Source organism: Sciurus vulgaris (assembly GCF_902686455.1).
Source record: "Sciurus vulgaris genome assembly, chromosome: 7".
NCBI lineage: Eukaryota > Metazoa > Chordata > Mammalia > Rodentia > Sciuridae > Sciurus > Sciurus vulgaris.
The window spans coordinates 15365837-15381169 of record NC_136467.1 but is presented as its reverse complement, the minus strand read 5'-3'; the positions used below and the strand labels follow the sequence as shown (position 1 = coordinate 15381169).

Below are 15333 nucleotides of genomic sequence, written 5' to 3'. Positions count from 1 at the left end.
TAGAGGTCCACGCTTACTTTCAAAAATTTAAATGAAGATTTAAGTTGTAATAGTTACATATAAATAGCTGTTCACTATTAAAAAATATATATACCCTAGAGAGGAGTTGATGAAAACAGTGGTAAGTGCTCTTAAACACATAACTCAAATCCTTAGTCTCCCCAGTGACAGGCCCTGTGAACACTTTATGTGGCCTTCTACATGTTTCTCTGTGCATATATGCTGTCAAGTTAAATAAGAATGTTTGTGTTGTCTTGTGACTTTTCATCCAATAAACCTTGCCATGTTTCTTTTTAGACTCATCACCTTCCTTTATTAACACATACACATTTTTTTATAAGGATAAGGAACTTTGGATAGAAAAGTCAGCCTTATAGGTCTGGGGTTGTAGCTCAGTGGTACAGCACTTGCCTAGTACATGTGAGGCACTGGGTTCGATCCTCAGTGCTATATAAAAATAAATAAATAAAAAATAAAGGTATTGTGGCCACCTACAACTAAAAAAAAGTCAGCCTCATAGAAACTTTACAAATCTAACTTTTGAGGTTTTATTTATTTATTTATGTTGTAGGACTAAGGATTGAACCTCGCCCTTTATACATTGTAGATAAGCACTCTAACACTGAGCTACATTGCTACTCCTTTTTATTTTATTTTGGGATGAGGTCTCACCGAGTTGTCCCGCCTGGCCTCCAACCCATCATTCTCCTGAGTAGCTAGGATTACAGGCGTGCACCACTGCACTCAACTACTTTTGAGTTCTGACATCATCGTTTGCTACATCAGATTCTGCCTGCATCTCTAAGAGAACAGGAGAGAAGGGTGCCTCTCTTCCACTTCTTAGAGAACACAAGGCTTCGCATCTGCTGTGGAGTCGCGCCTGCTGAATGACCCTGAATCAGGGTCCCTAAATGCTCAGAAACGCACAGATGATGAAACACTGCACGGCTTCTCTCCGGGCAGAGCGTCTAAGAACAGAGAGAAGCCGTGGGTAAACACTCACGAGGAGCTCTGGTAACTCATTCCACACATCAGAAGGGATAAAACCAGGCAGTGCTGCCCAGTGAGACAAACAACAATATCCAGGATGTTTCATTCCATAAATCCTTGGAAAATTACAAGAATAAAACAAACTGAAGCCAGGCATGGTAGTGCATGCCAGTAATCCCAGTGACTTGGGAGGCTGAGGCAGGAGGATCACAAGTTTGGGGCCAGCCTCAGCAACTTAGGCCCTAAACAACATAGTGAGACCCTGTCTCAAAAAGCGCTGGGAATGTGTAGTTCAGTGGTAAAGTACTGTTGACATCAATCCTCAGTACAAAAAAAAATAAATAAACTGAAAACCTTTCCAGATATTTATTTAATATGTGCATCACTGTATTCCATGAATTTCAGGAGATAGTCCTTTCCATTTAACATCTCTAAGTATGGGAGATATCTTAAAATTATTCATGGTGTCTGTTAAATGTGACAGTTGTGACTGAGTTGTCATTATCTTAAACTATTTCCTATATGCTTTCCTTTCTACATATTTAAGAGGGAATCCATAGCAAATAAGATGCAAAGGGCTCTATGTGTAAAACCTAAATTCCAAGATAAAAAAGCATTATTAAGTTTATGTGGCAGGGTTTTTCCTTGTCTATGGCATTTTACAGTGTCTGAAATCCAATAAAATGTAGTACATAACTTTTCAGTAGCAACTGAGTGATTTAGCATCATGATGCAGTGATATATTTTTACTGGGAATTCCCATTAACCAAATTCTAGACTATATCTTCCTACCTTCAAAGGGCATCTATTGTGCCCTTGATATGTGTTTAATGTAGACTAATTAAAATCTCTTTTACATGAATCTCCTCCAGTACAGTCCTAATACAGCCTGCTTGCTTCTCATGGGTAAGAGTTCTTCATGCTAATAATTAATGGAAAAGAAAAAAAAAACCAACTATAATTCCCATTAAGGTATAAATGTTTTTCCTTTAATACAGAACTACAGGAATGTTTTCATGAGACTGTTAAGTATATGAAATGCTATGTTTACAAAAGAAAATTTTACCTTAGGGCAAAGAGCTCACCCATTTTCTGCATAACTTCTTTATGAGACAGCTTCACTTTCTTCCCAGCTTTTAAAGCCTGTTTGGGAGGAGGGAAAAACACACACACAGACACACAGTTGGCTCTTTATCTGCGGGTTCTTCATCTATGTTTTCAATTAACCATGGACAGAACAAAAGTGTTTTTGAAAGACTGCACCTGCACTGAACATGCAGACTGGTCTTTCCTGTCACTGTTCCTTAAACAGCACAGAACATTCAACCATTTACACAACATTTATGTTGTGTTGGTATTAATAATCTAGAGAGGATTTAAAGCATACAAGATGTGCATGGGTTATATGCAAATACTAGCCACTTTACATAAAGATAAGCATCCATACTTTTTGGTATACTGGGGTAGGGGTAGGGCCCTGGAACTAATTTCCCATGGATACTGGTAAGCATTAGGATTCCAGTAAGCATGAGGTCCATCCAACAGATTCTAAAGGGGCAAAATTTTAATTTTATGTACGTAACTATTATGTGTCAGTCTCCCAAACAGATGTCTTAACTCACCCCAGGATTTCAAAATCTTATTAAGTAGAAATATACTTTCTTTTATTTCCCTTTGCTATAATTTGGATCTTTTTCTTTTCTTTTTTTCCAATACTGAGGTTTGAACCCAGGGGCATTTTACCACTGAGCTATATCCCCAGTCTTTTTTATTTTGAGACAGGGCCTCACTGAATTGCAGAGGTTGGCCTCAAACTTGTCATGCTCTTGCCTTAGCCTTCTAAGTTGCTGGGATTCCAGGTGTGCGGGCCTGGCTAGTTTGGATCGTGAATGTCCCCAGAGGCCCATGTGTTGAAGACTTGGTTCTTATCCTGTGGTGCTAATGGGAGAAAGTGGAACCTTCAGGAGGTGGGGCTAGCAGGCGGGCGGGAGTTAGGACATTGGGCTGCACCTTCATAGGGTGCACTGAGAACTTGGCCCCTTCTCCTCCTTTGTCTTTGCCTGCTGGCTGCCAAGAGGTGAGTTGCTTGTCTACCACATGCTCCCTGCCATGGGATGCTTTCTTGACACATGTCGAAAAGCAATGAATTTGCCCAACCATGGGCTGAAACCTCCAAACTGGGAGCCAAAGCGAACCTTAGATACCTAAGTTGATTGTCTTAGGTATCTTGTTACAGGAATGGAAAGCTAAAATACCCTTCACACCAGCACTTCCCTCGATATACATTTCTAATCTCAGAAAAACAAGGCCTCTTTTTCTAAGAGTAATTATTGTGTCACAGCAAAAACAGTAAATATGACTTTTAATGCACTTTGAAATTTTAATATAGCTTTACACATTTATAACAATATTGTAAATATAACTCATGTACATCCGTTACTCCCCTATTTTTATCAAAATTTCATAGTTTTTTAAAATCACAAATAAGTTGTAATAATCTCCTTCCTTAGAAAGATTTCCTTTTCCTTTTCCTTTTGTGCAGTGCTGGGGACCAAATCCAGGGCCTTGTAGCATGCTAGGCAAATGCTCCACCAGTGAGCTACAACTCCAGCATGCTTTTCCCCTTTTATTCAGTTATATTAAAAACACGGTGCCATCACGGTCATTTGAAGTTTTGAAAAGTAAAAAAATATCAACATGAAATTTCTTATTTCATCATTTTGTGTGTACCTGGAGGCTGGTTGTGTGTGTGTGTGTGTGTCTCTGGAGACTGAACCCATGTTTTCAAGCATGCTAGGCAAGCACTCTACCACTGAGCCACACCCCCAGCCCGTTTTTGTTTTTTGTCTAAATTCTGTGTAGCTTTCCTAGTGTATTTTATTACTTTATTGTACTCTCATATGTATATACTGTAATATTGGGAAGTCTGTATTATTCTCAATTAAGAATCAATCTTGAGGGCTGGGGTTGTGGCTCAGTGGTAGAGCGCTAACCTGGCACATGTGACGCACTGGGTTTCATCCTCAGCACCACATAAAATAAATAAACAAAGGTATTGTGTTCATCTACAATTAAAGAAATATTTAAAACTCCTTGAAAATAAGCATAAACTTGATATAATTACCTCTGGAATAGATTGAATAGACTCAATAAATTTATCCAGTGTCACTTCCCAAATAGCCAATTTCACTGGGGGGGAAAAATATGAAAAATTTCTTTATAATATTATTCATGCTTATATAAAATCTACAACTGTACAGTACCTTTGCTGCCCTTTCAACAATAAACGTTTAAGAAGCAAATGTGCTAAAAATTGAAACTAAAAATCAAGAATAGTTAGTGATGGTAAAGGACAACACTAAAGTAGAAACAGTACTTCTAAGCCCCATTGGCAGACCAAAGCTACATATGAAGAATTCTGCATTTTTTTAATACCACTTTTCAGAAGCCCAGAGGGTGTGCGGCACCCCTTGACACCCTGGGCAGCTCTGTGGACAGGCCTGCTGCGGGTCCCCAGGGCCATGAGGAAAGCACAGAGGTCTCAGAAGCTTCCCAGAGGGGCGTGGATGGGCTGCCACAGCAGCTGCCTCACGCACAGCAGAGACACAAGAGAGTCTCACAGAACTTCTATGGTACTATCAGGGGCATGGATCTTTCAGGAAAAACTTAGAGCAGCTGTGACTCTGGCCCACTCCTGCGGAACCTGGGAGAGTCGTTTTCCACAGAGGCCTGTGCCCAGTCCCATGGGCTGGGCTTTCTCTGCCTGGGTCAGAGGTACTCAGGTATCACAATCAGGAAACAAAAGCAGTGACAAGCACGTTACATGTATTTTTGGAGAAAGTAAGCTTTGTCAACACAACTGACAAGGAATGAGTGATATTACAGATACCACATTTTATACTTTCTACTGTATTTATTTACTGGAGGAAAAAGAGGATACTAAAGCTTTGTTGAGAGTTCTGTGAAAACATGCCAAAATCTTCACCAAATAAACTCCCCTTAATGAAATGAAAACTTAATTAAACTCCCCTTGATGAAAACTGTGCGATATGTTCTCCAAACAGCAGGAGTAACTTACCTGAAAGACAAAGAGCATTGGAGAAAGCAAATTTCTCTAGAATGGCATCATCTAGATCCAGCTCCGAATTTAAATTGATTTCCCCTCTGTGAAGTTTAGACTGGCCCCTGCGGAAAGCGGGGGAAAGTAATTTACAAATGCTTTATTTGTTTTCTTGAGATGGAGTCTTGCTTTGTTGCCCTGGCTGGTCTGGAATGGCTGAGGTCAATCAATCCTTCGGCCTCTGCCTCCCAATTAGCTGAACTACCACACCCAGGTGTCTTCCAAATCTCACACATGCTTTAAAGTTTCTGTTTTGAAAAAATTCACCTTATAATCTTTCTGGGTATCATTTTGCCAATTTGTATCAAGAGTCTTTATAACTGTTCTATACTGTGATCCAAATTATTTTATTTCTAAGAATTTATCATATGGAAATAATCAAAGATATAAAAAAAAATCTGTGTACAAAACAATTTTTACTTTAATAGTAAAAAACCAGGAGGAAACTAAATGTTCAATGGGAGGATGGTTCAATTAGTAATTCCACCAAACAAAAATTAAAATTGAGACATGTGGTTGTGGGAGTCTATAGTCCCAACACTTAGGAGGCTGAGGCAGGAGAGTCACTTGAACACAAGAGCTGGAGAGGAGGCCAGCCTGAGAAATAATATAGCAAGACCCCATCTCAAAAACAAAAATAAAAAACAAACAAAACGCCAACATGTTATGGAAGGATACTTAATACAAAGGGAAAATATTCATAATAAATTGCCAAGAGAAAAGATGCTGAATGTGAAACTCCATATATTACAATCTAAGATCACAGTTACTCGGTGGGGAAGGCAAGGGAGGCAGAATTTATAAAAAACTAGGGGTTTACCTGAAGACCTCTCTGGAGGAGATGGGAGAGCGGGAGGGAGTCTGTGAATATGAACATCACAGCAAATGGGAAGAGTACAGGGGAACCTTCACCAAAGGTATGGGGCAGTCTCATCTTACCTGAGACTGTAGCTGGGCTCCCACTTCTTGCAGTCACCCACATTTCTACAAGTAGTTCTCTCAGATCAGCCCTTACCACATTTCTTTTTTATACTCAAAATCAATTCAGGAAAAAATGGCTTTACTTTTCACTGGAGTAACATGATAGGGTTATTCTAATGAAGGATACTGTTGTTTTGTTTTTAATTGATTAGGCTGCTCCAAAAACATAAACTTTCCATTTTGGGCTTACACTATATACTTGTTTTAATTTCTGGAGAGCCTGAGAAGTTTGTGGTATTTTTTAAAAGTATATATCCACTAATATGTATTATATAGTTTAGGCTTTTTATTTGTACCAACAACTTTTTTTCTTTAAAAAAAAATCTTTTTTGTAGTTGTAGATGGACAGAATGCCGTTATTTCATTTGTTTATTTTTATGTGGTGCTGAGGATCGAACCCAGTGCCTCACATGTGTTAGGGAAGTGCTCTGCCACTGCGTTACGGCCCCAGCCCTCCAACAACTTTTTTCTTAAAATTAATCTCCATATTAATAAATAATTTATCTTCTCTACTACTTTGCCTAGTGTTTTTCCCCCAAGTGTCCTTTTCATAACTGATAAAAAGTTGCTTACTCTATTTTTATGTAGTTAAGCTCTTCATTTTCCCAATGTACCAATGCAATCTCATAAGGCTGAATTTCATGTTTCTCTAGAACTTGCATTACATGCTTCATCTAGAAAAGAAAAGAACATTACCTGGAATTATAACTGGCTCCCTAAGTATAAGTGTGCTCTGGGGTTAATGCTTATAACATTGAATAGTATGTTTTCCACTGCTTAGTTCTTAAGGAAAAGGCAAACTCACTATGTTATTAAGCTAATCAGGATGACGTGTTCATTTGTTTTCACCTTTGGAAAATACAGATAAGCATAAGGAAGGAAACAAAGTTATTATTCCACAACCCAAAGAATCATTGGTAACATGGTTTGTATTCATTAATTTCTAAAAAAAAAAATGTATAGGCAAACACTTGTAAAAATTTAAGCAACCTAAAAGTGTAGAAAGTGACCATTTCTCTCAGCTCACCTGTATCTTAATTCTCAGAGGTAACCATGACTAAACTTGGGGCACATCCTATACCCTTTTTTTTTTTCTGTGATGTTTGTGTATACTTTTATTTTGCTTTCTGCATGCAATGGGATAGCTATGCATATGAATATTCTCAACACTGTTCTCCTTAAAGAAGACCCTTCAATGTATTTTCCCACCCTAAATGTCCATCTGTGGGGGATGATTTCTGCTCCCCACCATTATAATGTCTTCATGCATCATCATCATGCATATATCTTTGTGGCCTATTTCTTTAGAAACTATTGACAAAAGACATGCAGGCTGAAGGTGTTGCTCAGTGAGAGTGCACCTGCCTAGCAAGTGTGAGGCTCTGGATTTGATCCCCACCATTGCAAAAAAATGAAAAGGTATGCCTTCTTATACAAGTATTGCTGACCTCTTCTCCAAAACTGTTCTTCCAATTTTAGAATTCAAATAATTATGAAAGCATTCATAAAAACCACAGGGTGTTATTATATCTTTGTAACTTCAGATGGCCAATTTATACTTTCTTATATTTGCTGGTCATGTACATTTCCTCTTCCCCAGAATTCCTCCTCTACTGTGTACATATCTGTTTCCTTTCAGTAAAACTCAGATTGTAGGAAGCATACTTTTTTGTGGGGAGGGGTACTGGGGATTAAACCCAGGGGCTTATATCCTCAGTCCTTTTTATTTTTTATTTTGAAACAGTCTCACTAAGATGCTGAGGTTGGTCTCAAACTTGCAATTCTCTTTTCTCAGTCTCCAAATAGCTGGGATTATTGGCATACATCACTCCACCCAGATGAGGCACTTTTTAACCTGCTGATGTTATGCTGGTTATATACTGTAATTTGCTCTTTTTTTTTACCCCCCCTTGGTTACTGGGGATTGGACCCAGGGGTGCTTAACCACTGAGCAACACCCACAACCCTTTTACTTTTTATTTAGAGACAGGGTCTCACTAAGTTGCTAAGGCTACCTTTAAATTCATGATCCTCCTGCCTCAGCCTCCTGAGTCACTGGGATTACAGGCATGTGCCATTGATACCAGGCTTTGTTCTTTTAATTTAACTGTATCACATACATAAGCAATTTTCTGGGAATAGGTATTATTCCACATGATTTTTATGTACTTAGCAAACTATTATTGTGCGAACTATTATTGGTTATTTATAATCTTTGTTATTGTAAACAATGCTATGATGAACATTTCTATATGTAATTCATCATGCATAATTGTAATTATTTCCTTTGGGTAACTTTCTAGGTATAAAATTGCTGAGTTAAATATAAAACTTTGACGTATATCACCAAGATGCCTCTAAAAAGGTTGCACTGAACAAATCCTGATATGGATATTGAAATTATTTTCCATGATGATAAATTCTTGAAAATTTTATCTAAAATAATAATCAGTTTAACCAGTTTCCAATAACTATATGTACATTAATCAAATTTTATACTATCATATGTAAATGAATATGATGTAAATAATTAATTCTGCAGTTTTGCTGGGGTGCGGGGAACTGGGATTCTCCACAAATCAGTGTGTTCCCAGAAAATGGAATATGTGTAAAACTTAAAAATAAACCAAAATATGTATTTTGGAAGATGAAATTGATGAGACAGACATCACATAATGCAGTACAAATAAGTTGTGGATTGCCTATTAATTTATCTTCCAAAATCTCTAATTATTAAGTGCTAATAAGTAACTTATTCTTAGAAAACTACCTTTTCATATTTTAACACTTATTATTTATATACTTACAGTTTTGTCTTTTACATTCCAAAACACAGCAGCTCCTTCCCTGATTTAAAAGAGCAAAAGAGTCAAGTGAGTTAAAGGAGAATAATTCTGAAGCTATGCTTAGGTAACATCTAGAATGTTCCCAGAATTCAACTGTAGAAAATATGATTTATTGGGCTGGGGAGATAGCTCAGTCAGTAGAGTGTTTGCCCTCTGGGTTCGATCCCCAGCACCGCAAAAAAAAAAAAAAAAAATGATTTATTGACTGACTAGACAATATGGTCTCTAGATGACTTGCTAAAATGTGAGCTATTTTTTGATTCTTGATAAATCCTGATTTCTCAAAAGTCACGATTTCTCACATAGTTTGCAGAACAAGTGATTATTGTAAGATTCATGTATCTGGACTCTTTCATATTCACTTCAATTCGGATGCACAGAAATCAAAATCAGGTAAACTTCTGAGACCCTGCCTCAGGGCAAAGAACATGTTTTTAATCCTTGTGAAAAAGAGATCAGTTCTAAGCTCTGCCAGCTAGCTGCCTCGTGGAGGAAAGCTCCCACTTGTGCAGGGCCTTGACAGCATTAAACTCTAAAGACCAAAAATGAACTTCGTCTCATGTCTGAAGTTTGGCACATTAACCTGTTTTAGTAAATAAGAAGAGCAGTTATGGCTCTGGGTGTTCATGCTGGAGGAAGAAAGGCGGGAGGTAAACGTAAGATTCATTCACATCATTCTTTAGACGTGCCTCAAGGAACGTGCTTAGCGGACAAGTGGGTCTGTGCCTATTTTCGCACTGGGGATGAAAAAAAATGAGTGTGATCCAGTTACTATCCTCCAGGAACTCCAGGCTAGAGAAGCATAACTAGACCACCAGTGCTTTAAGAGTCACGCGGAGTGGGGCTGGGCTTGTGGCTGAGTGGTAGAGCGCTTGCCTAGCACGTGTGAGGCACTGGCTTCCATCCTCAGCACCACATAAAAACAAATAAACAAAAATAGGTCCATCTACAACTTAAAAAAAAAAGAGTTACATAGAGTGTGCCATGGGATGTGCAGCAGAGACAGCCTCCTCAAGGACTAGCAGAGCCGGTCAAATGAGGAAAAGTAAAGAGTCCATCAGAAAAACCGGCACGGGTTTGAGGAGGTGGATGGAGGGAACAGGGCAGTAACTTGGAACCACCAGAAGTTGCTGGCTATAAATGTCTGGTCATGAGCCTTACGCTAGAGACACAGGCAGGAGCCAAGCCCGGGCAGAACTCTGGGCTGTGACAGTCTGGTAAGAGTCCCTGGAATCTGAAGCAGGAGTGGCATCATCAGAAGTGACTAATGAAGAACTACTCTGCCTGCAATAGCCCAGTGGTGGGCAGGCAGGCAGGCCAGGATGGGGTTTCAGGACCCAGCTCTGAGGCAAAGCCACAGCCAAGGACCGGTTTAGAGAGGGACTTCTAGGCAGATGTGCACCTCTCCATCTAGAGCCCGGCTGTGCACTCCAGTGCCCAGACGCCACCTGTAGCAGTGGAGCACTTAGAACATGCCTGGTGGCATCGAGATGAGCTCTAAGTGTAAAATTCACCAAATTCAAACCCTAGGGTTGGGGTTTGGATCTAAAAGCTCCTCCAAAGGCCAAGTGATAATGCATTGTCCCAAGCACGTGGGAGGTGGTGGAAACATTCGGAACGGGGCTAGTTGGAGGAAGGTCACTGGGTGGCCTTTGGAGGGTATATCTTGTCCCAAGCCACCTTCCTTCTCAGTCTGCTTCCTGGCCACGATGAGGTGAGCAGCTTTGCTCCTTTTTCTCATTTTTAAACTGTGATAACTAGAAAATACACTATCATGTGTGAGGCTTACATCAGATCTCCACTTGGACAGTGCCAAGCTAGGTCCTCAGAAATCTACATTTCTCACTTGAGGCACAGGGGTGCTGTTATTCTACTTGGACTAAATGCTGAAATCCCAATTATCTCTAAAGATGGTCAAAAGGAAGGCAGGCATCCATGCGAACAAAAATATGGCTTCCAGTTTTCATCACCCGTAAGGGCTAAGATCACAAAAACCTTCTATGAAACCTTGGATTTTTTTGTTATTTTTGGAGACAGGGTCTCATTACGTTGCTCAAGCTGGTCCTGAACTTCAGGCCTCAAGTAATCCTCCTACCTCAGTCTCCGGAGTAGCTGGTGCTATGGTGCCATGCCCACCTTAATGTTTGGAGTCAGATTTTCCCCGTGTTTCTGTTCTGCCACCTGTAAGTCTCATGATTACAGGTAATTCACTCAATCTGTCTGACCCTCAGTTTCCTCAGCAGCAAGATGAGATTAATAGACCTTTCTTGAATGTGGCAAGATTTTTTTTTTTTAATGTGGTTTCTATTATTCTCATCACTCCTGGTCAACCACTCCACAGTATTTGGTATCAAGACAATCTCTAAATAAAAGGGATAAGTGTATGTGAGCCAGGGTCCCCATCTGAAGTCTCTGGAGAGGTAAGACAGGCTAAGAATTTTGATGAAAAGCTACAAAATGGCAAAAAAGAAAAGAAAGGACAGCAGGGGAGGTCGCCTGAGTGCAACATAGGCACTGAGATGACTGCAAAACAGACACTTTGCATAAACTTCAACAAACAGCCACGTTTACAAGTAGAGACAAAGCAGGGGAGAGTAGTTACTGGTTTTTTTTTTTTTTTTCCTTTTTTTGTGATGCTAGGCAACCACCCTATCACTAAGCCATACCCTCACACCCTCAGCCCCTATTTACTTCTTTTAAAAATTGTTTATTTTGCTGAGCGCACAGGCGCATGCTTATAATTCTGGCAATTCAAGAGGCTAAGGCAGGAGGATAAGAAGTTCAAAGCCCCAGCAACTTAGAGGCCCTACGCAAGTAAGTGACATCCGGTTTCAAAATAAAAATAAAAAGGGCTGGGGATGTGGCTCAGTGGTTAAGTGCCTCTGGGTTCAATCTTGATACAAACAAACAAACAAACAAAAAAACGCAACAACAACAACAACAACAACAAAAACTTTTCTAAGAGGATTTACCAGAGGATTCCAGACCTGACAAACTCTACCAGATGAAATAAAAATCAGATGATAGATTCTGGTCACAAATACATTTTGAACACATGTTCTGTTATTAGAGGTACATGAACCTTTAGAGACCACAGGGACCTGGCCAGGAACCCACTTCCCAACAGGGTTTCCTTCCTGTTACCTGAAGAAGAATATTGTTCCAGGATCACCTTCTTTTGCAGAATTTTCCACACCCATTACCAAAATATTTGCTGCATCTGTGATTTAAAATAACAACAACAACAAAAAAAACTGTCACAAGGTGACACAGGTGTAAGAGTCATCTGTAAACATTTTACATAAGTACTTACGGTCACTTTATATACCATGGAGATTCTGAGAACTACCACTAGAGTTATCTGGAACTATTTAAAATATTTAGTCTTTTAAATATTATCAAACACATACCAATATTCATTAATAAGTAGTTGCTTTATATACTAGTACAGTAATATTTCTTGTAAGTATATGAATTTTCTGTAATGTGCATTAACATACCATATTAACATACCAATTAACATACCATATTAACATACCAATTAAGATACCCTTAGTACTTTACAAAAAGTTACATATTGTTTCAAAATTCTGCAATGCCCAAAGCCACACTGCTGACAGCCTTCAGTGTCAGCCATGAACGCCCTGAGCAACTTCTCATCTTAGGGGCTCTGGACATGGCTGTTATTCTAATTCTTTGAAAACTTCCTGTTTTGGTCATTCAACAGCACAAATAGTCTGTTCAGTCACCAAGGCTGAAAAAGCACGGCATTCAATTGTTTCTTATGGGATCAGTGAGTGTTTAACAAAGAATTTTCTCTGCAGCAGGAAAGTTTTCAACCTGCTTTTTTTGCTACTTGGAGGGAAACTCAAGTTTTCTGGGTAGTGGACTATCTTGAGAATCACGAAAATTTTCTTTCATCAAAATGTTCTAAGCTATTCTTTTTTAAATGTAAAACTAATTATTTTCTTAAGAATCCTATCTGAAACTATCCTAAAATCTTTACTTGTTAATTTTTTTCTTTCTTATACTATGTTATCTTTTAACTAATATTATTAAAGTATTGGACTGGTAATTGGTGTATTTGTTTTTGGTACTGGTGATTGAACCCAGGGGTGCTTTACCACTGAGCTAAATCCCCAGCCTATTTTTAAATTTTTACACAGGGATCTCATTAATGGATTGTTAAAAAGTTTTTAAAGGTTCTTCCCATTTCTACCAATTTCATGGTTCTATAATATTAAAATAATTTTTTAATGTGACCAAAAGGAAGTAGCCTGGGGCTTTGATTTGGGTAAGTAGCCCCCAAAGGTTTGGTCCTCAGTCCATGATATTATTGGGAAATAGAAGAACCTTAGGAGGTGGCCTGGTGGGAGGAAGTTAGGTCATTGGGGGTGTGCTCTTGAAAAGAATACTGGCCCTCCTTCTTCCTCTCTTTTCTTCTCAGCTGTCATGGGAGAGCAGCTTCCTGTACCACATGCTCCCATCAGGATGTGCTGTCTCACCACAGGTCCAAAATTAATGGGCCAATTGACCATGGACTGAAACCTCTAAACTGGGCCAATGGGCCAATTGACTGTGGACTGAAACCTCTAAACTGTGGGCCCAAACAAAACTTTTCTCTTATTAAGTTGGTACATCTTGGGTATTTGTTACCGCCAAAGAAAGATGACTACCACATGCAGCCTTTGATCTTTCCAAGTAACAGTGAGCCTATAAATAAATTTAATCTGAGAACCAAATTCTCTATAAACATGTTTAATTTCTTTATAAAGACATTTGACACCACTTTTATGATACAATCCTTTCAATAAATGAAATGGTAACAAAGCATACTTAAGACAGTATCACAGGAAAATTATTTTCTAATACTTTTTTTTTTATATTAAAGATTAAATTCAGGGGCACTTGATCACTGAGCCACATCCCCAGCCCCGTTTTGTATTTTATTTAGAGACAGGGTCTCACTGAGTTGCTTAGCGCCTTGATTTTGCTGAGGCTGGCTTTGAACTCCAGATCCTCCTGCCTCAGTCTCTGGAAGTGCTGGGATTACAGACATGTGCCTCCTCTCCCAGTTCTAATTCATTTTAACATACTTGGCCCCAGGTTCAAGCAGAAGTACCTCTAGGCAAGCTTGTTACTTCAACGTATCCATGGGCGGTCAGATCCTGAGACAGATTTCCCAGATGGTACTCGTCTGCTGTGGCAAATGCTGTGCAGTGCATCAGGTTCTGTGAGCACAAGATGGGTTACCAAGAGGCTCAAACATCTGCGATGGCTACTATGTCCCTAACTTAGGGGACCCCATTTGGCAAAGCCAGCACTCGAGTTTTCTCCAAACATCTCAAAGGCTCATACAAAGATGGGATAAGTATGAAAACAAAGAAGTTACAGGGAGACAAATGTCAGCTCATTGACAAAGCACTTGCTTCTGTTAGTCAAAAAGATGGAATAATTTTCCTGAAAGGGAAGCCATGCTCCAACCGGAAGTGTTTCAAGCAGCCTGAGTAAAGGCATGAGATGGGGGCCAGGACAAAATGATATGTAAAGTCTTTCCAACTCAGAGTTTCTGTGACTTTTTCATAGCAACATTAGTATGTGAGGTCCTTAAAATTCATAAAAGAATCATAATATTTTTATTCAGGCTAATAGTAAACAAAAATGTCTGCAAATCTGAGAACACATCTTGGTCAGTTAGTGCTCTGCTGCGAGTTGTGTCTGCATAGACTGTAGATATCTGTGTGTTGATACCAAGTACACATGGTAAGCAATTTGTAGTGAGTGTCCAAATGAGCAGGAGGAAGTTAGGACACTGGGATGTGCCCTTGAAAGGGAAACTGGCCCCTCTTCTTCCTCTCTCTTTGCTTCCCAGACGCCATAAGGTAAGCAGCTTCCTCTGCCATATGCAGATGTCAGTATAGTTGACCTAAATAAACGAGCTTTTTAAAAAAATTAAGTTGAAAAAATATGAAAAAAATAAAATGCAAAATATGGTGAATTACTCATAGCAAGAACAAATGTTATTGTATGAAGTTTTCTGTCACATATGTGTGTCTACTTATGTATACTGGGTTACTATGGATATAAAATGCTGAATATATTTCTCACTAGAGATGAGGTCAGAAAAGTTTGAAAGCTATCATCATAAGATTTCAGACAAAATTTTTTTAAAAAATCAGAATAATGCTGCTTAGTTTATAGGGTTATTTTAAAGTTTAAAAAAAAGCTGATAAATACATAGAATTCTCAGGACTGTTCAATACTGATTGCACTACAGTTGGTTAAAAGAAGTTTATGAGTCACTAAATTAACATTTCTTCCTAGGACTTCCTGGATTCAGCTCCCAGGTTCCCTCCAGCTCTGGCCACTGTGAAATCTGGAGCAGCAGTCTATGAA

General features: G+C 39.0%; 1 protein-coding gene across 4 annotated transcripts in view; it reads right to left on the bottom strand.

The window, feature by feature from the left end:
• Window positions 1–15333, bottom strand: part of RMND1 (required for meiotic nuclear division 1 homolog) — a 42354-nt gene that overhangs the window by 14747 nt on the left and 12274 nt on the right. For 3 of the 4 annotated variants that reach the window (XM_079146641.1, XM_079146643.1, XM_079146642.1), the window contains exons 3-9: window positions 14060–14168; window positions 12082–12157; window positions 8899–8938; window positions 6665–6765; window positions 5069–5175; window positions 4115–4179; window positions 2057–2133 (exon numbers count right to left, since the gene is read on the bottom strand). In XM_079146641.1, coding sequence (XP_079002767.1) covers window positions 2057–2133; window positions 4115–4179; window positions 5069–5175; window positions 6665–6765; window positions 8899–8938; window positions 12082–12157; window positions 14060–14168 — 575 coding nt within the window. Of the gene's footprint in view, window positions 1–1782; window positions 1913–2056; window positions 2134–4114; window positions 4180–5068; window positions 5176–6664; window positions 6766–8898; window positions 8939–12081; window positions 12158–14059; window positions 14169–15333 lie in introns of all 4 variants that reach the window. The other variant, XR_013764956.1, reaches the window with a different exon arrangement.